Source organism: Procambarus clarkii, chromosome 46 (assembly GCF_040958095.1).
Source record: "Procambarus clarkii isolate CNS0578487 chromosome 46, FALCON_Pclarkii_2.0, whole genome shotgun sequence".
NCBI lineage: Eukaryota > Metazoa > Arthropoda > Malacostraca > Decapoda > Cambaridae > Procambarus > Procambarus clarkii.
Genome location: NC_091195.1, coordinates 17,010,162 through 17,032,519, shown reverse-complemented (window position 1 = coordinate 17,032,519; position 22,358 = coordinate 17,010,162). Strand labels below are relative to the sequence as shown.

The 22,358-nt window shown below is 42.7% G+C and overlaps 1 protein-coding gene across 1 annotated transcript; it reads right to left on the bottom strand.

The window, feature by feature from the left end:
* Nucleotides 1–686: 686 nt before the first annotated feature.
* Nucleotides 687–21,975, bottom strand: LOC123770602 (uncharacterized). Its single transcript, XM_069301729.1, has 9 exons — nt 20,748–21,975; nt 19,262–19,394; nt 18,992–19,053; nt 17,958–18,008; nt 15,590–15,754; nt 11,483–11,636; nt 9,154–9,263; nt 7,537–8,295; nt 687–4,536 (listed from the first exon to the last, which is right to left on the bottom strand). Exons 2-9 carry the CDS (start codon nt 19,329–19,331, stop codon nt 4,495–4,497), a joined length of 1,413 nt encoding a protein of 470 aa, XP_069157830.1. The 5' UTR covers nt 19,332–19,394; nt 20,748–21,975; the 3' UTR covers nt 687–4,494.
* Nucleotides 21,976–22,358: the final 383 nt, after the last annotated feature.

Below are 22,358 nucleotides of genomic sequence, written 5' to 3'. Positions count from 1 at the left end.
CTAGGCTGCTCAACAGTAGGTAACAGGGTCTAGGCTGCTCAACAGTAGGCAACAGGGACTAGGCTGCTCAACAGTAGGTAACAGGCAAGGTCTGCTCAACAGTAGGTAACAGGCAAGGTCTGCTCAACAGTAGGTAACAGGAACAAGGCTGCTCAACAGTAGGTAACAGGGACTAGGCTGTTCAACAGTAGGTAACAGGGACTAGGCTGCTCAACAGTAGGTAACAGGGACTAGGCTGCTCAACAGTAGGTAACAGGGACTAGGCTGCTCAACAGTAGGTAACAGGGACTAGGCTGCTCAACAGTAGGTAACAGGGACAGGGCTGCTCGACAGTAGGCAACAGGCAAGGGCTGCTCAACAGTAGGTAACAAGGACAAGGCTGCTCAACAGTAGGTAACAGGGACTAGGCTGCTCAACAGTAACAGGGACTAGGCTGCTCAACAGTAGGTAACGGGCAAGGTCTGCTCAACAGTAGGTAACAGGGACTAGGCTGCTCAACAGTAGGTAACAGGGACAAGGCTGCTCAACAGTAGGTAACAGGGACTAGGCTGCTCAACAGTAGGTAACAGGGACTAGGCTGCTCAACAGTAGGTAACAGGGACAAGGCTGCTCAACAGTAGGTAACAGGGACAAGGTCTGCTCAACAGTAGGTAACAGGAACAAGGCTACTCAAGAAAAAAAACAAATAAAACATGCAATGTTTATTATCTTTTTGTTATAAATAAATATCAATGTTTATAAATTGCTTACAAGTAAACTAATTTTTTTATCAAATAAAATTTTTATTAATTAGAAGAAAAAAAGTTTAAAACAAATCATAAAAAAGGGCACATATAATAATTTTCTTTTATTTTTAACTTTTTTTTTGTATCACATTTGAAAGTTGGGAATATTTGAATGCATGAAAGCAGTCTTCAACACTTAATAGTACTGTATTTAGGGATTTTAAGGGTTATAATGTATAGTATTGTGAAACTTATCATATAAAATGTAATCATTTACCGGTAAATAAAGTATCTGGAGGAGCTTAAACTTAAACTCATTATTATTACTGTATCAGTAAACAATATCTCTTTACATATATTAATGATCTCTGCTAATGAAATGTTGATGGGACAAATATTTTAAGAATGTTCTTTGCAAAGTAAAGAATAATCGCCCACAGCGTGGCCATTAGACGTTACAAAGTACTAATTGGGCGAGTCTGCAAACACTGCCAGGTGTATGATAACCTCACACTAGAATAATAAGCAACTAACTAATGTGTCATAACAATAAGTCTTTATATGTTACTTGCAATACATTAATAACTGAAGTTTGAACATTTTCATTAAAATGAGACAAAAATAGAGGTTTTATGCAGTACAATAGTGATACAGCCCCCCCACATCCCCCCGATTCTGTTGTCACAAGCTGCCACTGTAAATGGGAACGGTATTTAGAATGGTTAGAATCTAAAAGTACTCAGGCCAGGTAGATGTGTTTGAATGGGGGCATGTTTTATGAGCTATTACCGAACCATACACGAAGCCAGGTTTTGATCCATAAACCATACATGAAGCTAGGTTTTGATCCACAAACCATACATGAAGCCAGGTTTTGATCCACAAACCATACATGAAGCTAGGTTTTGATCCACAAACCATACATGAAGCCAGGTTTTGATCCACAAACCATACATGAAGCTAGGTTTTGATCCACAAACCATACATGAAGCTAGGTTTTGATCCACAAACCATACATGAAGCCAGGTTTTGATCCACAAACTGCACATGAAACCAAGTTTTGATCCACAAACCATACATGAAGCCAGGTTTTGATCCACAAACTGTACATGAAACCAAGTTTTGATCCACAAACTGCACATGAAACCAAGTTTTGATCCACAAACCATAAATGAAGCCAGGTTTTGATCCACAAACTGTACATGAAACCCGGTTTTGACCCACAAACCATACATGAAGTTAAGTTTTGTTTCACAAACCACAGATGACTACCAGTTGAAGATTCCGAGGATTAGTATCCCTGCAGCCTGGTCCCTTGGTTGTTGGTCTGAACACTCAGTCTATGCGGCTGCTCGCAGCCTGACGTACGGGGCTGTAAAGCTACGTTTTGATCCATAAACCATACATGAAGCCAGGTTTTGATTCACAAACTTAAAAAATGAACAATACAGGTTCATTTACACAGTAATCATGTTTTTTTATTGGGAAAACAAATTTAAGTAAAATATACTTTATGGAGAGGCATAATTACTAATTCTTTTTCTTTTAATTCTGTCTTCTAAAATTTATTTAAATTAGTTCAAGAAATTATCCTGGTCCCATAGTACAGTACAGTAAATTTATCTAAAAATAAATTGTTGAAAGCTAACAACTCGTCCTAAGTTCAAGACTTATTATATACTTAAATATATAAGAGTCCAGTATTTATGCATCAAACTCACTTAACATTACTATGTACGGTATTTGGAAATAAATCTATCAATCAGAAATAAGACAGCATGCAGCACCTTTGTTAATATCCTTAATCATGTTAAATATAGAAGGCGATGAGTCACAATAACGTGGCTAAAGTATGATGACCAGACCACACATTAGAATGTGAAGGGACGACGATGTTTCGGTCCGTCCTGGACCATTCTCAAGTCGATTGTCTTGAGAATGGTCCAGGACGGACTGAAACGTCATCGTCCCTTCACATTCTAGTGTGTGGTCTGGTCATCTTAAATATAGAAGCTCTATACACTATAGGGAAGCACCCAGAGTGTTAGCAAGACAAAAACTACAGCTAGCTGCTTCAATACCTGCAGGCTCGAAAATGACCACACAACTCCCCCAAACTATGTTAATGAATAATTGTGTGTTTGTGCATACTAAATTGAAATAAAAGGGCCCGTGTTTGGAATTGACGTCAGAGGCCTACTCGCCTGTGATTGGTTATGTCTCAACGGACATACAATTTGAGTACTGTATAACACATTCCCCGATGAATTAAATAAAAAATTGTCCAACCCATCCCCTGTTCAAAAATAAAACCAAAAAGTACCTAATTTCAACCTCATAGTTTCCTACCTTGTGCTTTAAACTCACACTGTATCTTGTACTAGCCACTTCCCCAATATTAGTACTTAAGACATGTATCCTTACCAGTGTAATCACCTCTGTCAACTTACATTGTAGTTATTGTTGATACAAAACCTTGCTACAATGTACCTTTTCATCTTACTCGATATGTTAGACCTGCCCGAAGCGCTACACGTGTTAGTGGCTTTACAGGAATGTAAAAATATCAATCTTATGTAACCTCACCAACCCATTGCACCTTCTTGTTTGGGGGGCGGACAGGAGCAGACTTGTCAACTTCCACCTAGCCACAAATAATTCTATATTCAGTGCTGATTAGGATGGGAAGCCACTGCACTACTGTACAAGAAGAGTGCCAGTTGCTGACATGGGGCTTGCTAATAGGTGGTTGCTCACATTAGCAGCTGTCCCTGCTGTGAGGCAAGCAATCCCATGTGATGTTGCAGCAGCTAGACACTGCAGCTGCTTAGTCTACGATAGGGCAGTCCCGGCTGGATTGCTTATGGTCTTAAGATGGAGGTGGGTGGAGTACTGAGACTGGAAAAGAAACCCACTTGGTGGTGGTATATAAAACTGGGGCCGAGTACCCTTACCGACTGACCTAGGTAAGCTAGTAGGAAAATCTATCTACAGGGAGCCGGTCGGCCGAGCGGACAGCACACTGGACTTGTGATCCTGTGGTCCTGGGTTCGATCCCAGGCGCCGGCGAGAAACACTGGGCAGAGTTTCTTTCACCCTATGCCCCTGTTACCTAGCAGTAAAATAGGTACCTGGGTGTTAGTCAGCTGTCACGGGCTGCTTCCTGGGGGTGGAGGCCTGGTTGAGGACCGGGCTGCGGGGACACTAAAAAAAGCCCCGAAATAATCTCAAGATAACAGTGTCTATATACTGTATGTGGATGTGTGTGTGTGTAGTGTATATCTTAGAACTCTATGATTTGTTTGTTTTTGACTGTGAATGTATGAAAAGCCTTTGTAGAGAAGCCCTTGTTCTTGCGGTTGAGTCTCACAGGCACAAGCATAAGTTTGTCCAAAAAGTTGGTGCATGAGCTCAGGGCAGCTACTGGTGGAGTAAACAGTAACAAGATTATTAATGTGGTGTGGAAAACAATTTAAAGTGAATAAATTCAAACTGTGATATTGTAAAGCATGAAATTGTGTATTACAGTATCTATTTTATAAACAATACTGTACAGTGAGGATATTCTTCTTCCAATAATTATTTTTAACAAATTTGTAGTTTCTACAGTGATTTTCCAGCTGTTTCGGGGAGTGTCTCTCCACCTCGTTGAAGGGCAAACGTGGCACTCAAGAGGATATTCGTGGTCGCGAGTCGGGTGAGGAAGTCCGGAAAGATGTCACACGAGCTCCAGAGTGAGCGTCCCCTCATTTCTGCCTCTTAACACACCTCAACTGTGTGATGGGTCACTTTTCTGCTTGTGCTCCTGCAACTGAAAACATTACACTTATTAGTTACTAACGTACCAAAATGCCCACAAACTTATACTGCATTTTGACCATATGCAACCTTAATGTTTAGTGTTAAAAATATGCAAACTAATATATTTTATGCAATAATGTTTATATACAGTAATCTTTTAACAGGATATATGGATACAACTACAGTATATTAAGAACAATAAAGATATTTTACATGTAAAAAGTTACAGGAGGATCTGATTACAAGGATACATAATAGATACTGTATTGTATTTATATATTTTGTAAGTCACTAATTAAGGGCCAATTTTTTTGTTTACCTGTGTATATCTGGGGCCACTATTTAACTAGTGACTTCAATGGGGACAGGAAGCCAGTGGCTTGTCAAAGGTTTGACAAGGTTTGATAAAGGTTTGAGAAAGGTTTGAGAAAGGTTTGACACTGATCCTGAGGATTTTTCCAATTTGATTTTGAGTTGAAATAATGTCTTGGTATTTGTAGTTTTGGTGGATAGTCAGTTTCATGGGGCAGCCCTGAAACCGCCCGAGTCTCGCCAACATCTAAACCCGCCCCGACTCCGAAACCCTCAGATGTTTGGGAGCCGGCAGCAAGAGGGGAAGAACAGACATTTTGGGAGCTGGCAGCTTGAACTTTGAAACCAAAAGTCCAAGCGACTAACGCCCCTAAGTCCGGGTCCCAATAACCAAAGCGGGGCAGCCATGGGGCATCCGGAAAGTTAACCAACCTAGCATGTTGCAGTAACCAAACAACATTGCATGCAATGTCGAAGCTGCTTGCACCCAATTATCAGTATCAGTGGATTGGGTGAATTGGAGCACCAGCAAGGAACACCACTCGCAGGACTCCGGGCAAAGGTGTCTCTGACCCAACAGGCAGCATGAGGGAGGCAAAACCAGTGAATGTCACCCTGAGACAAGGGGACAGAGCAACCTTCGAACTTGCACAAGGCGAGATGAGACCCAGAGGATGCATCCATCGAACCAATGAACCCCAATGGGGTCTTCCAGGGCCCTTAGGCTGACGTGGTCCCAGGTAGGCAAGAACTCTTTTTAGAGTTCTTGAACTCTAAAAAAGAAGAGCTTTTAAAAAAAGTTCAAAAAGAACTTTTTTATGCCCGAAACGCTTTGTGTAATAGTGGCTTTAGGCATTGTATGTACTAGCCCTAACTATAAATCCATCACTCTTTGTAAAATCTCTTCTTTGTATGTACCTTACCTAAATAAACATTTTGATTTTTGATTTGATTTTGAACTCCAATTGAATTGACTGATGCCACGGTCTAATACATACATATGAGCCTGGTAAGCTCCGGGGAGCCAGAGGGCCTCTCCACAGAAAATACTGGTAACACAACAGGCACAACCATACACTGTTGTGATATACTCTGCAAACAATGTGATAAATAGTTGGAACAAGTTAATTGAGAAGGTGGTGGAGGCCAAAACCGTCAGTAGTTGCAAAGCCTTATATGCCAAAGAGTACCTGGAAGACAGGCCACTATGAGTGTAGCTCTCATCCTGTAATTACACTTAGGTAATTACTAGTAACACAACCAACAATGAGGTATACACTAGTAAAACAACCAACAGTGAGATTATACACTGCAGACACAACCAACAGTGAGATTATACACTGCAGACACAACCAACAGTGAGATTATACACTGCAGACACAACCAACAGTGAGATTATACACTGCAGACACAACCAACAGTGAGATTATACACTGCAGACACAACCAACAGTGAGATTATACACTGCAGACACAACCAACAGTGAGATTATACACTGCAGACACAACCAACAGTGAGATTATGCACTGCAGACACAACCAACAGTGAGATTATACACTGCAGACACAACCAACAGTGAGATTATACACTGCAGACACAACCAACAGTGAGATTATACACTGCAGACACAACCAAGTGAGATTATACACTGCAGACACAACCAACAGTGAGATTATACACTGCAGACACAACCAACAGTGAGATTATACACTGCAGACACAACCAAGTGAGATTATACACTGCAGACACAACCAAGTGAGATTATACACTGCAGACACAACCAAGTGAGATTATACACTGCAGACACAACAGTGAGATTATACACTGCAGACACAACCAACAGTGAGATTATACACTGCAGACACAACCAACAGTGAGATTATACACTGCAGACACAACCAACAGTGAGATTATACACTGCAGACACAACCAAGTGAGATTATACACTGCAGACACAACCAACAGTGAGATTATACACTGCAGACACAACCAACAGTGAGATTATACACTGCAGACACAACCAACAGTGAGATTATACACTGCAGACACAACCAAGTGAGATTATACACTGCAGACACAACCAACAGTGAGATTATACACTGCAGACACAACCAACAGTGAGATTATACACTGCAGACACAACCAACAGTGAGATTATACACTGCAGACACAACCAACAGTGAGATTATACACTGCAGACACAACCAACAGTGAGATTATACACTGCAGACACAACCAACAGTGAGATTATACACTGCAGACACAACCAACAGTGAGATTATACACTGCAGACACAACCAACAGTGAGATTATACACTGCAGACACAACCAACAGTGAGATTATACACTGCAGACACAACCAACAGTGAGATTATACACTGCAGACACAACCAACAGTGAGAGGAGGATCCCGCAGGAGAGGCTGCGGGATCCAGTAATTCAGTAGAACTACGAAGAACCTACGAAGTTCAGTAAAACTTCGGTTTCAACTCTTTTTACCCTGTCGTAGCTCAGTCGATTAAGGCAGTGTCTGGGATGCTCCCGGACGCAGGTTCGAATCCTCGTCACGGCCCTTGTGGATTTGTTCACACTAAAGATTGTAAAACACCAGACTGTGATATCTGTGATAGACCCAGGGAATAATGTTGATTGCTTGATGACCAGCGGTAATATAATACAGTGTATAGTAGATACATACCGACAGGGAGAGAGCATAGGCCATGTTCAGGTCTTCTTCTTCCCTCAACTTTCTCCACTGGTGCTTGCTTAGTTTCTTTTTGCCCTCATATTGCTGCACTTCCTTGTATTTGTGTTCATCTTCACCTGTTTCTGAAAATAATGGAGTTTGGTGTAGTTCCTGTGGGCTATGCTGTTCTATGAAGCCATTCTTCATATTCCCCTCCTCATCTTTTACCGGCATGTAGTTATACTGATCTTGTGAACCTGCAAAATCTATACGTGAACAGGACTCATTCTTATCAATACCATCATCTATTTCATCATTATCCAAGCTACAACTTTCCTTGATACAATCATCATGCATGCTGCATTTGCAAGCCTTAGTACTACATGCACCATGTCTGTCTGCTCCTGCAGCAGGCCACTCTCTAACACAATTATAGTCTTCTCCCATATTCCCGGAGTCTTGATAACAATTTGCATTATAGCCATCAGTAACTGGTGCAGATTCACTCTCATAAATATATGACCTCAGGAGTTTCTCATGTTTACAAGATTTTGCTGCCCTCTTTATTTCTCTTTCTTGGAGATCTCGTGCCATCTTCAAACTAACGTCGTCCTCTTCCCGAGATTGAGAACAAGCAGAATCTCTCTCCTCGCGTGCCATCTCCTGCCGTGACAGGCGGATAGCATAATTGATCATTTCCTTTTCATAAGACATCATTTGGTTCATCATCGAGTCGTTCTTCCCTTTCTCACACACGTCAAAATCCTCTTCCTGTTGATGGAAATAAATATACAGTACAGTCAAACTCAAGGCTGCATTTGTTTAAGACATAAGAATATATAATTTCATAAGGTACAAATATTTAAACAGTTGAAAGCAAAATAGAGATAGCTGCATATCCTTAGTTTCAAACACAAGCTCTATTTTCTTCTGCCACTTGTATATTATTACTGGCGGCGGTCAGCTTCCCTGGACGGCTGTTGTACCATAACCACATCCACACCTTCCATTAGACCAAGTTGTTTCCTCCCAGCAAATCAGGAAGCAGTATTGGTTCAGACATCAGCACATGGACATACAAGGTCATGGACTGCATATCCAATATCATTTCCATCACAGCTCCACAAGGAGTCACATCCCTCACCTGCCTCGGCACAGCTGCTAACACAACTGCCTAAGGTGTCCTGGCACTATTACTCCAATATAAAGCTATTTTAATTATATGTTCGTGAGAGAGTCGGTCGGCCGAGCGGACAACACGCTGGACTTGTGATCCTGTGGTCCTGGGTTCGATCCCAGGCGCCGGCGAGAAACATTGCGCAGTTTCTTTCACCCTATGCCCCTGTTACCTAGCAGTAAAATAGGTACCTGGGTGTTAGTCAGCTGTCACGGGCCCCTTCCTGGGGGTGGAGGCCTGGTCGAGGACCGGGCCGCGGGGACACTAAAAAGCCCCGAAATCATCTCAAGATAACCTCAAGAAGATTGAGAGCTATTGTGTCTTTAATGTACATCTGTCATGGTGTCTTAAAGAGTTCACTCCCCTTGTATTGTTGAGTCACCATTACTACCTGTCATCTTCACCATACATCATGACTGGCAGTCATCTTCACCACACATCACCTCCCTTACCGTGGGTAGCAATTCTAGTATGGTTATGTTCGTTGGCAAATTCTCAACGTCAACATCTTGGAACGAATGACAAGTAGGGCAACACGGACGCTCACGCCTACCTATCTCTCCTAGAGAGAAAAAATACAGAAATTACCATACAGTACTGTTACAACAATGTATTATATGAACTGGAATACAGAATTTTGTAACCTACTATCATTTTCAATGAGCATTAGAGTCCGAAAAGTTTGGGACCAAACGGTGGGTTGTATTAGTAGTTAAACCATTGTGTCCTATATTTCAAAAAGAATAAATTATGGAAGAAACAGTATATAATTTCCTAAGTTACAGAATTAGATACAATTGATCTATCCCATCTTTCCTGTTAGTTCTTACCCACTCATTTAAAATATTTCATCCATCTACCACTGTTCACATTGTGTATGATTTGTGGCACCTCTGTATCTTAGCTCGAGTCTGTGGCTTCTTGTTCTTAGAACATGGCCACAACAATTAAATCATTATATTTACTATTTGGCCAAATACATACGCTCTTGACTCCACACATATCAGGCAGAAGGGACATGAAAGGGTATGTCATCAGCAAATAGTTATTGTGAGGCATACTGTAGGTCATTGATGTACAGTATAAGAGTATTGAACCAACTGTACTGCCCTGTGGAATGTCAATATTAACTGGTACAGTAGTACATTCAAGTACTGTAGTATCAAAGTAGCACAGCACAAAGTAGAATCATTTGGAGGCGACGAGTCACAATAACGGGGCTGAAGTATGTTGACCAGACCACACACTAGAAGGTGAAGGGACGACGACGTTTCGGTCCGTCCTGGACCGAAACAATCACAATCGACTCGAGAATGGTCCAGGATGGACCGAAATGTCGTCGTCCCTTCACCTTCTAGTGTGTGGTCTGGTCAACTAGAATCATTTACAGAACCATACTGGTGTCTTCACCGAGGTAAGATTGAGTGTATTGTAGAGAGTGATCTCTCGACTCCACAGTGATGTAATCTGACAAGGTAATTCTGGTTAAGTGTCGAAGGCCTTACAAATATCAACAAATACTTATTGTGTCCTCATATTTGTTATATGCTGTGTATATCAAGTCAAGCATATTTATTAAAGCATAATTTGTTAAAGCAATCTCACTTTTTTGGGGGAGGTCTGTAGCCATAGTGGCAAGAGCTAAACTTTACTCCTGCTTAGCTAGGTAGGAGTAAAGCTGTTTGTACGTTAGTTTTTTATAAAGTGGGTAAGATTTATATTAGTCTGTAGTTGTTTACTTCAGTGAAATCTCCACTTTTATGGACTGGGATTACTCTGCTGCGAGCAGCCGTGTCCAACAGCCTGGTTGATCAGACCAGCAACCAGGAGGCCTGGTCGACGACCGGGCCGCGGGGACGCTGAGCCCCGGAAGCACCTCAAGGTAAGGTAGGTAAGTCATTTTAAGGATATCAGGGAAGGTTTAGAGTTCAAGTGATATATTGTAGAGTAAGGCTATTGCCACAGCTCTAACATGTAAGCTTTTTTATACATTATGGTTGCTATTTGTTGTTTTTTTATGCATTATTGTTGGTTGTCAATGCTGTTACAATTAACATCTGCAGAATTTGTTATGGATATACTGTGCTGTATATAAATACTGGTACTAGGTGCCTGAGTTAGTAATTTACACTGATTTAGGATGCTGGGAGTTTATTTGCAACGGTTGTTCAAGTTGATAAAAGCTAATGAATTTAGTATCACTGACTGATAGCATATTTACTCCAATGACCTGTAAAGAATATTGATTTTACTAAAGTTCTTCTTTGATTCCAATATATGAGAAACACAAGAGTGTTTCACATTTTTATCATGTTACCCTTTATTTGGCTAAATTTATTTTCACTACAGATAGTTTTAGCTTTTTTCTTATATACAAGAGTTGTTACATTCTTGTCCAGCCACTAGTACGCGTAGCGTTTCGGGCAGGTCCCTGGAATACGATCCCCTGCCGCGAAGAATCGTTTTTTTCATCCAAGTACACATTTTACTGTTGTGTTAAACAGAGGCTACAGTTAAGGAATTGCGCCCAGTAAATCCTCCCCGGCCAGGATACGAACCCATGACATAGCGCTCGCGGAACGCCAGGCGAGTGTCTTACCACTACGCCGCGGAGACTGTTAAGAGACTTTCTTGCCATTGAAGAGTACCTCTTTGCCGTTTCTTTGGAGACGACCCTTATCCAGTATAACACTTCTCTGTTTTTATTTGTACTAAAATATAAATTTGTTTTGATTTATAATCTAACCTTACAGATAATTTCACATAACCTTTAATAAATACCAAGGCATGACTTGCAGAATGTGTGACCACATTTAGGCAGGAGAAGCGGCCGTTGCTGCCTCGTGTTGAACTTCCTGTTGCACGTACCACAGCACAGCCCTCTGCCGCCCTGCAACACCGCCAACCCACTAAAGAAATTCACTTGGGCTCTGGACTGGTTACAAAATGATCAACTCAGTATTTATAGATGTTCTTGTACACATAAGTAAGGGCACATAAGAAAACCTCAACAACCTATAAATTGTTTGAGAGTGCATGGGTGCATGTAAACATTCAGATCAATGGTCTTCATTTACTGGTTCCCCCAAACCCTCAGGCAGTGAGGGTCTCTTGAGGTTATCTTGAGATGATTTCGGGGCTTTAGTGTCCCCGCGGCCCGGTCCTCGACCAGGCCTCCACCCCCAGGAAGCAGCCCGTGACAGCTGACTAACACCCAGGTACCTATTTTACTGCTAAGTAACAGGGGCATAGGGTGAAAGAAACTCTGCCCATTGTTTCTCGCCGGCGCCCGTGATCGAACCCGGGACCACAGGATCACAAGTCCAGCGTGCTGTCCGCTCGGCTGACCGGCTCCCTGGTCTGATGAGCTGCCAGTGTTCCTTCACTTCCCTCCATAAAGGCAGAGTTGTGTTAGCTCTATTAATAAAATACAAAAATATATATTGCAGGCTAGCTAGAATTGAAGGTGATAAAATATGATATTAATAAACAATTATTTCCCATTAAATTTCAAAACTAATTTAGTAATGTTCCCTAACACACTGTGTAAGTTTTCAAGAATTATCTTATGAGGTAAATAGGATACATTCCAAGACTAAGACAAAAATACAAAATAAATATATGTAGTCAAATGAACAAATCCACAAGGGCCGTGATGAGCCTTATCACGGCCCTTGTGGAGTTGATCATTTGATGCATCACGCTATTGTGATTTGTGTGTGTGTATGTAGTCTACTTTTACAAAGTGTGTATTTGTACAGGAACAATTTGCATAATACTGACCTGTAGGAGGGAACACCAAGGTTTTGGAAATATGCCCACAAAAGTTAATTACTTTTTCTCACATTCATGAAATATTTTTGTTTTTAACCCTCAAACCGCTCGGGGTCCAAATGGAATTAACACCCACACGCGCAACAAAAAAAAAATTCTAAAAAATTTTTTTTTTCTTTTTAATCTCTTTATTTGTGTTCCCTGAGCACGGGAAAAATAATAAAAAAATTTAATTACACTTACCGTGGACGTAAATGACCCGAGAAGATCGTCGATGACGTCACGCCTGATCTTCGCTGGACTGCTGTGCGCCCGGGGTGAGTCAGGCGCGACGGAGAAGGAGCGCGAGTTGCCGCGAATTTATTTTCACGTTATTATTTACAGTATCTATGGCGTATTTTACACCCATTTTTTTCACTGGTGTGGTTCAATATGTTCTCACAAGATGATTTATAAACATAAAACTGTTGTCAATGTATATTGTATCCACATATTAGTGTCACAAGTATTTGCACAAAAATGTCTTATTTCACAATAAAATATACTATTTCTTATGATTTATTTCCATTATATACACTCACTTATTCTGTATTTACATGTTTTGGCACCAGTCTTGGACATTTAGAAGTCATCAAGACTGTGATACTCGTTGAAACATCGGACATGGCACAGAGGGACCTGACACGCTGTGCACCAAGTCATCACCATTTTTCTTTTCTGTTCCCTCTTGGTTGTTGACCAGCATACTACACACGCACGCTGGCCTACTGCACGCTTTCCAGTTGGTGGTAAAAACCTGAGATTGTGTGTCAAAAAGGCATCCCTGTAAGCGAGCCTGGGTGTTGGAGCATGGTGCAATACCGGGTTCAGAATGGGCCTCTGTACACCAGGAATTACTTTGCCAAACTTCTGTAGTAATTGTGTTACTACAGTAAAATTGAATGCACGGAAATTACATTTACCACCTGTTTTGACAAGATACATATTGTAACTGTTCAGCATTGTTACATCAACAAGGTGGAAAAACATTTTCTTGGTCCACTTCACTGTTTTCCGTACACACTCCACTGCCCCCACCATCATATCACATTTATCCACCAAACGCATGTTGATGTTATAGTCCAAGACACAATCTGGCTTATAGATTATTTCTCTGGTGGTTCTGTTCACCTTGCCACTGTCCAGCATTGTTCCAGCATGAATGGTGGTCAACATGTTCACTTCACGCCTGTCTTTCCACCGCACTGAAAGCATTCCACCTGTTTTTCTGAGCTCGCAATCACCAACCTGCATAGCACCTGGAAACACTGGCATTTCCCTTCGTTTTGCCTTCACTGTGCCACACACACCAGTTCTATTATCAAGCAAGAACCTAGTTAGCAAGGGACTGGTATAATAGTTATCTGTATATAAAATGTGGCCCTTGTTCAGATATGGTGCAAGCAGTGACTTCACAACACTACCTGAGAAGCCATGTTGGTCATTAGCAGGAATGTCTACATTTGTACCCGTATACATTATCATATGTAACACAATTCCTGTTTCACAGTCACAGAGTACAAAGAATTTCAATCCAAATTGGTGGCGTTTGGAGGGAATATACTGCTTGAAGGCAAGACGTCCTTTGAAAAGCACAAGGGATTCGTCAATCACAAGCTTCTGAGCTGGTACGTAGAAATCCCTGTACTTTCCGATAAATTCATTCAGTACGTGCCTTACCTTCCAAAGCCTATCTTCATCATTCCTGTCTTCATCATTTGCAAAGTGAAGACACCTGAGGATTATTGCAAATCGGTCTCGAGACATATATTTGCCAAACATTGGTGTTGGAACAGTATGGTCGTTGCTCCAATAATGATCGATTACGTGTTTGACACAATGTTTCATCAACATACACAGTGCCAAAAACACATACATTTCACCTACAGTCGTATCTTTCCATCGCTGCAAACGTGAAAAATCGGATAACTCCTCCTCATCAATGAGATCACTCGCATATTTGTTCGTCTCCTGAACAAGATGTTCCATTAGCGGCTCATCAAAATATGCAGTAAAATAGTCCATTTCACACATATCTGCACCTTTATCAGGGAAAATGTCTGTAATTCCAACATCCGAATTATCAAAAACAGGAATTTGTGGAACAAAATCTGTCCCATCACTCCACACAAAAACACCGGGTGTCTTTCTAGAGCCAATAGCGGCACCACGGCGAGGAAACTGTGTACCAGGAGCTGAAGCAGGTCTAGGAACAGTAGGGGCGGGCGGGGATGGTGATGGAAAATTCCTCGATGTTGAGGGTCTTTGTTCCTGTGGTGCCATGCGGTGCCGCATGGCTCGGCCAGATGCTGCTGACGCGACAAATTGTCGCTTGGCAACACCACACACTCCTCCACTGGCACTAGCAAAACTATTTTCCGATTCTAAGTCACTAAAACCGGAAAATGATTCACCTTCTTCAGAATCGTCGAGCAAAACATCAATATCTTGCAAGGGAGCACATGAACTGTGTGGTCTTGCTGAAATTGGGGTGGAGTGAGGGCGAGGAGGCATGGGCGAGATGCTAGGCCTAGCCCTGGTGGAGCCAGCATGTTCACACTCGTCGTCGGTCGTATCCACCTCTGTGGGCTGTGTATAGTCATGATCAAAGTCTGAGTCGTCTATATCAGACTCATCACCATCCTGGAACAAATTACGAGTAATTTCGTCCTCGGTCAGAGGTCTCGAGGAACGTCTCGCTGAGCGGGGTCGGTCGTCGGAACGTGATGTGCTCGCCATGGTGTCCGCCGGGTAACTGAGCTCTGTACACAAAGGGGACCCACGCTGGATTTTTTTCCCAGGCGGGGTTTGTTTATGTTTGGTCGAGGCTTGCCGATGACTACCCCTATCCCAGGCGGGGCGTTTAAATTATAGCGCTAGACACGAAATCATATATAAATGATGTGCGCGGTTCCGGTTTTGTCACTGATATCATTTATATATGATATGCGCGGTTTGAGGGTTAAAGGTCCAAAAAAATTTGACTAAAGGTGCGGGTACGGAGAGAAGGGGACATTTCTGGAATGTAGTTACTAAAGGTATGACTAGCTAACATACAAGATCTCATATACTAACCTTATGATACCCTGTACTGCTCTTTATACCAGTATCTGGATTACGAAACGTGTGCGAGCCATGAACCTCCTGGGAACCGTCACCCGTCTTGGTATCGCCATGTTCCCAAACCCTGCTCATAAGAATCTGCAGACCCTCCACCAGTTGTTGCTTTCGTTCTGGATCCTGAAGAGACGTGACAAAACAGTATATTAAATAATTATTTTTGATCAATACCTGATCAACCAGGCTGTGACTTATACGTCAGGCTGCGAGCAGCCGCGTCCAACAGCCTGGTTGATCAGTCCAGCAACCAGGAGGCCTGGTCGACGACCGGGCCACAGGGACGCTAAGCCCCAGAAGCACCTCAAGGTAACCTCAAGGTAGGGCTAATGATTTCAAGATCTTATTGTATACTGTATATATCTAATGTTATACAGTATGGAAAAGAGAGAGAATGATGTCATGGATGAAAATGGAAATGATACAATTTAACAAATACAATAAAATACCAGATGAGAGCAGTTACAGTTGTATTATCTGTATCCAAGTAGTTGGCCCATGTCTTCCCACTGCTGCCCAAAAACCCATAATGCCCACCAACACTGTTGGGTAGAACAAAACTACGAAAATGTCAGAAACACTTTGAACATACATCACTCAAAATTACATGTTGAAACACAAACGCATCTAATGTAAATTAAATTTTTGGGTTACCATGAGTGCATAAATTAAAAAAAATTAAAAATAAAATTCTTTCATAATTATCAAATGTAAAGGATTTTTGTTATTGTATTTGTTCGCTTTTTGTTATAAAGAAAATGTAGAGGACTTAATCAAGAGAATAACATAAGGTGAGCCACCTAGAAAGGTGTATTATGGGATAGTGAGGAGCACAGGTGTGGCACACCTGTGGCACAATAGTGAGGAGCACAGGTGTGGCACACCTGTGGCACAGTAGTGTGGAACAAGACATGGGAGGTGCGGCAGAGTAGTGTGGAACAAGACATGGGAGGTGCGACAGAGTAGTGTGGAACAAGACATGGGAGGTGCGGCAGAGTAGTGTGGAACAAGACATGGGAGGTGCGGCAGAGTAGTGTGGAACAAGACATGGGAGGTGCGGCAGAGTAGTGTGGAACAAGACATGGGAGGTGTGGCAGAGTAGTGTGGAACAAGACATGGGAGGTGCGGCAGAGTAGTGTGGAACAAGACATGGGAGGTGCGGCAGAGTAGTGTGGAACAAGACATGGGAGGTGCGGCAGAGTAGTGTGGAACAAGACATGGGAGGTGCGGCAGAGTAGTGTGGAACAAGACATGGGAGGTGTGGCAGAGTAGTGTGGAACAAGACATGGGAGGTGCGGCAGAGTAGTGTGGAACAAGACATGGGAGGTGCGGCAGAGTAGTGTGGAACAAGACATGGGAGGTGTGGCAGAGTAGTGTGGAACAAGACATGGGAGGTGCGGCAGAGTAGTGTGGAACAAGACATGGGAGGTGTGGCAGAGTAGTGTGGAACAAGACATGGAAGGTGCGGCAGAGTAGTGTGGAACAAGACATGGGAGGTGTGGCAGAGTAGTGTGGAACAAGACATGGAAGGTATGGCAGAGTAGTGTGGAACAAGACATGGAAGGTATGGCAGAGTAGTGTGGAACAAGACATGGGAGGTGTGAGAGTAGTACCTAGCAAGACATGGGAGGTGTGGCAGAGTAGTGTGGAACAAGACATGGGAGGTGCGGCAGAGTAGTGTGGAACAAGACATGGGAGGTGCGGCAGAGTAGTGTGGAACAAGACATGGGAGGTGCGGCAGAGTAGTGTGGAACAAGACATGGGAGGTGCGGCAGAGTAGTGTGGAACAAGACATGGGAGGTGCGGCAGAGTAGTGTGGAACAAGACATGGGAGGTGCGGCAGAGTAGTGTGGAACAAGACATGGGAGGTGCGGCAGAGTAGTGTGGAACAAGACATGGGAGGTGCGGCAGAGTAGTGTGGAACAAGACATGGGAGGTGCGGCAGAGTAGTACCTAGCAAGACATGGGAGAGTACATATCAGGGACTCTTAAGGCAGTCACTGCCAGACACGGATGTTACGTACTAGCTAAATCTCAGTAAGACACACACAAATAAGGCATTCATGCTACACATATTTATAACATACAAGTTAATTTCTGACTGTGGAACAGCATTTATTTTCAATATGCTATTTGAGAAACAATAACTTGAGTTATCACGGTGGCTATGCATAGGTGGGACACCATAAACACCGCCGACATGGGATCATGGCACTGTATACCTAAAATAATGATTTGAATACCTAAAATAATGATTTGAAATGTTTTAAGTACAATTGTTTTCAAAGTTGTAAGTGGCTTAATTTCCAGTGAAAACATTACATACCTCTAACAACCTGTCAATGTCGTCTTTGTAAACATTTATCAGCTTCATGGCCTGAAATAAATAATAAGGGAGTATAAACGTACTGTGACATGTTATCACAATTTTCTTTATTATTTAGAACAAATTACATTTTAACAATTCAATTCAAAGACGTTATTCATAAATGTTTGTACATTTATAGTTGGGGTAGTTTACACAAACTTGCAGTAAATTATTTAGCCAAGAGAGTCATAATAATAACAATATGTGATAAAACCCACAATTATGTATTTGTGAAATTTATGTAAAGAATTACATTAAGTCTTTCGCACTCTCACGAGGACTTTGTCAAGGTCTGAATGTGTGGTCAGGACGAGATTAACATCTTAACGCCTAATCTAGCTGTTGATTAGTCATTGAGATGCCAGTCTCGTCCTAGCCACATCCTCAGACCTTGACACAGCACTCGGGAGAGTGTGAAAGAATTCTTGAGGTTATCTTGAGATGATTTCGGGGCTTTTAGTGTCCCCGTGGCCCCGGTCCTCGACCAGGCCTCCACCCCCAGGAAGCAGCCCGTGACAGCTGACTAACACCCAGGTACCTAATTTACTGCTAGGTAACAGGGGCATAGGGTGAAAGAAACTCTGCCCATTGTTTCTCGTCGGCGCCTGGGATCGAACCCAGGACCACAGGATCACAAGTCCAGCGTGCTGTCCGCTCGGCCGACCGGCTCTGTCAGGTGGTGTCTCATTCTGAGCCCTATATGAGCAGCATATGGTTCATCTTTCAAGGAGTTCAATGTTAGCTGATCGACATCGTCTGTGGTGGCAGAAGAGGTGCAGAATGCCTGTCAGCTACCAGGTCGCGAGCACGAGATCGATTCAATCTCCGTCTCCGCAGCAAAGGGATGTGCTTATAAAGAACCACTTGAAAATCTGACCCTGGGTAAGTGGACATGTTAATGCCTGTGATCAATCAACTAGGAATGTTAAAATATTGCTATAGGCAGGTCAAAAAAATAAAGAGAATTGTACTAAACACAGCCATCAACATACCTGCAGAACTGCATCATTATCTTGTTTGGATTTTGTAACTAGGGACCAAACCTTCACCAAGCCTAATAAAGAAATATATATTAGTACTGTATTGTCAATGCAAATCTTTAGTGCTCAAATTTGTATACCATATTGTATATTCTATTAAAGTATCTTTTCATGTCACACTTTCTGGCAAGCATATTTTATTACATAGGAACTGTGTTTAATATAGTAAGGCAATTCACATGGAGTGTTTTATTAAAATTATGCATAACTGAAACACTATACCTTGCACAACGGCTATGATTTTTGGCAATGCTCCTACGAGTACAGGTGCCCATTGCAGTACTGCTTGCATTGCTAATGTGTTCAGCTGGGATGAAAATTCACAACTTGAATTAAATAGGATAAAAGATGGGGCCTGGAAAAAAAAAAACATTTAATAATAGGAAGCATGTTGTGAATGGAAGTAAGAGAATTTTCTGAAAATTACAAAATATTGCTCTCTGTAGTGCCACTGAGAAACAAATACTGCCCAACACTATATTTCTTTATAAGAGTTTAATGGTATAGTATAGTGCTCTATAAAATGTTATACATTACACTGTAACAATAGCAAGACAAAGGGAAAGCCCTTAACAAGACTAAGGCTTGTCAAGAGCTTGTTCTCTCTCATAGTAGGGTTTCTTAGCACAGTTGGCCTTGCTCTCTCTCATAGTAGGGTTTCTTAGCACAGTTGGCCTTGCTCTCTCTCATAGTAGGATTTCTTAGCACAGTTGGCCTTGCTCTCTCTCATAGTAGGATTTCTTAGCACAGTTGGCCTTGCTCTCTCTCATAGTAGGGTTTCTTAGCACAGTTGGCCTTGCTCTCTCTCATAGTAGGATTTCTTAGCACAGTTGGCCTTGCTCTCTCTCATAGTAGGATTTCTTAGCACAGTTGGCCTTGCTCTCTCATAGTAGGATTTCTTAGCACAGTTGGCCTTGTTCTCTCTCATAGTAGGATTTCTTAGCACAGTTGGCCTTGTTCTCTCTCATAGTAGGATTTCTTAGCACAGTTGGCCTTGTTCTCTCTCATAGTAGGATTTCTTAGCACAGTTGGCCTTGTTCTCTCTCATAGTAGGATTTCTTAGCACAGTTGGCCTTGTTCTCTTTCATAGTAGGATTTCTTAGCACAGTTGGCCTTGCTCTCGAATCACAATTGGAGATCCATGAGTGGCGCTGCCCAATAAACTCGCCCCTCGGGGCAAAATTTAAAATTTAATTGGAGATCCCAGGTTCGTACAGTACAGCCACTAGCACGCATAACATTTCGGGCGGGTCTTTAATCTTAATATTCCCCGGAATACGATCCCGCCAAATCGTTTAACAACCAAGTACCCATTTTACCGTTGGGTAAACAGAGGCTACAGTTAAGTATTTGCGCCCAGTAAATCCTCCCCGGCCAGGATACGAACCCAGGATAAAGCGCTCGCGGAACGCCAGGTGAGTATTTTACTCCTACGCCACAGGAGTAATTAATTGCCAATTAACTGCCATCTAATTAGAGGCAATTAACAAGTCACACCAAAAGCTAGTCATAAAATGTTACAAATAATCAAATTAAGATTTAACAAGTACAGTAGTATCGCACAGCAACAATAAAACAAGGAGTAACAGAAACAATTAAATTATACCACAGCAATATTTGAAGCAGGAAGTGTGTGTTTTACATGCCCGAGTCTGACAACAGGTGACTGGACGATGATTGACGCCAGTGAGGGTGACTGGACAATTACCTGATAAGTGAGGGAGACTGGACAATGGCTTATAACAGTGAGGGAGACTGGACAATGGATTATAACAGTGAGGGAGACTGGACAATGGCTTATAACAGTGAGGGAGACTGGACAATGGATTATAACAGTGAGGGAGACTGGACAATGGCTTATAACAGTGAGGGAGACTTCACAGTGGCTGATAACTGTGAGGGAGACTGGACAGTGGCTGATAACTGTGAGGGAGACTGGACAGTGGCTGATAACTGTGAGGGAGACTGGACAGTGACTTATAACAGTGAGGGAGACTGGACAGTGGCTTATAACAGTGAGGGAGACTGGACGGTGACTTATAACAGTGAGGGAGACTGGACGGTGACTTATAACAGTGAGGGAGACTGGACGGTGACTTATAACAGTGAGGGAGACTGGACGGTGACTTATAACAGTGAGGGAGACTGGACGGTGACTTATAACAGTGAGGGAGACTGGACAATGGCTTATAACAGTGAGGGAGACTTCACAGTGGCTGATAACTGTGAGGGAGACTGGACAGTGGCTGATAACTGTGAGGGAGACTGGACAGTGACTTATAACAGTGAGGGAGACTGGACAGTGGCTTATAACAGTGAGGGAGACTGGACGGTGACTTATAACAGTGAGGGAGACTGGACGGTGACTTATAACAGTGAGGGAGACTGGACGGTGACTTATAACAGTGAGGGAGACTGGACGGTGACTTATAACAGTGAGGGAGACTGGACGGTGACTTATAACAGTGAGGGAGACTGGACGGTGACTTATAACAGTGAGGGAGACTGGACAGTGACTTATAACAGTGAGGGAGACTGGACAGTGGCTGATAACAGTGAGGGAGACTGGACAGTGACTTATAACAGTGAGGGAGACTGGACGGTGACTTATAACAGTGAGGGAGACTGGACGGTGACTTATAACAGTGAGGGAGACTGGACGGTGACTTATAACAGTGAGGGAGACTGGACGGTGACTTATAACAGTGAGGGAGACTGGACGGTGACTTATAACAGTGAGGGAGACTGGACAGTGGCTGATAACAGTGAGGGAGACTGGACAGTGACTTATAACAGTGAGGGAGACTGGACAGTGGCTTATAACAGTGAGGGAGACTGGACAGTGGCTGATAACAGTGAGGGAGACTGGACAGTGACTTATAACAGTGAGGGAGACTGGACAGTGGCTTATAACAGTGAGGGAGACTGGACAGTGGCTGATACCAGTGAGACTTCACAGTAGGTGATAACAGGGAGACTTCACAGTGGCTGATAACAGTGAGGGGAAACTGCACAGTGGTTGACACACAAGGAACACTGGCCAGCCTACACTTGTGATACAGCCAACGGGTGCTGGACCTGTACACACACACACACACACCTGTAACACAGCCAACGGGTGCTGGACCTGTACACACACACACACACACCTGTAACACAGCCAACGGGTGCTGGACCTGTACACACACACACACCTGTAACACAACGGGTGCTGGACCTGTCCACACACCTAACAAGGAACACATATATGACCACGTTCAAGGCATTATAGAGGTGGTAGAGGTGTTGGTATAAGAGGAAGGGGTTGATTAAGGCCTCC

Excerpts from the sequence above, each read along its gene's own strand:
- LOC123770602 (XM_069301729.1), bottom strand. The coding sequence starts at position 19,331 with ATGCAAGCAGTACTGCAATGGGCACCTGTACTCGTAGGAGCATTGCCA. Across the intron at positions 8,296-9,153 it reads TACTAGAATTGCTACCCACG|GAAGAGGATTTTGACGTGTG; the intron begins GTAAGGGAGGTG and ends TTCCATCAACAG. Across the intron at positions 4,537-7,536 it reads CCTATGCTCTCTCCCTGTCG|TTGCAGGAGCACAAGCAGAA; the intron begins GTATGTATCTAC and ends TAATGTTTTCAG.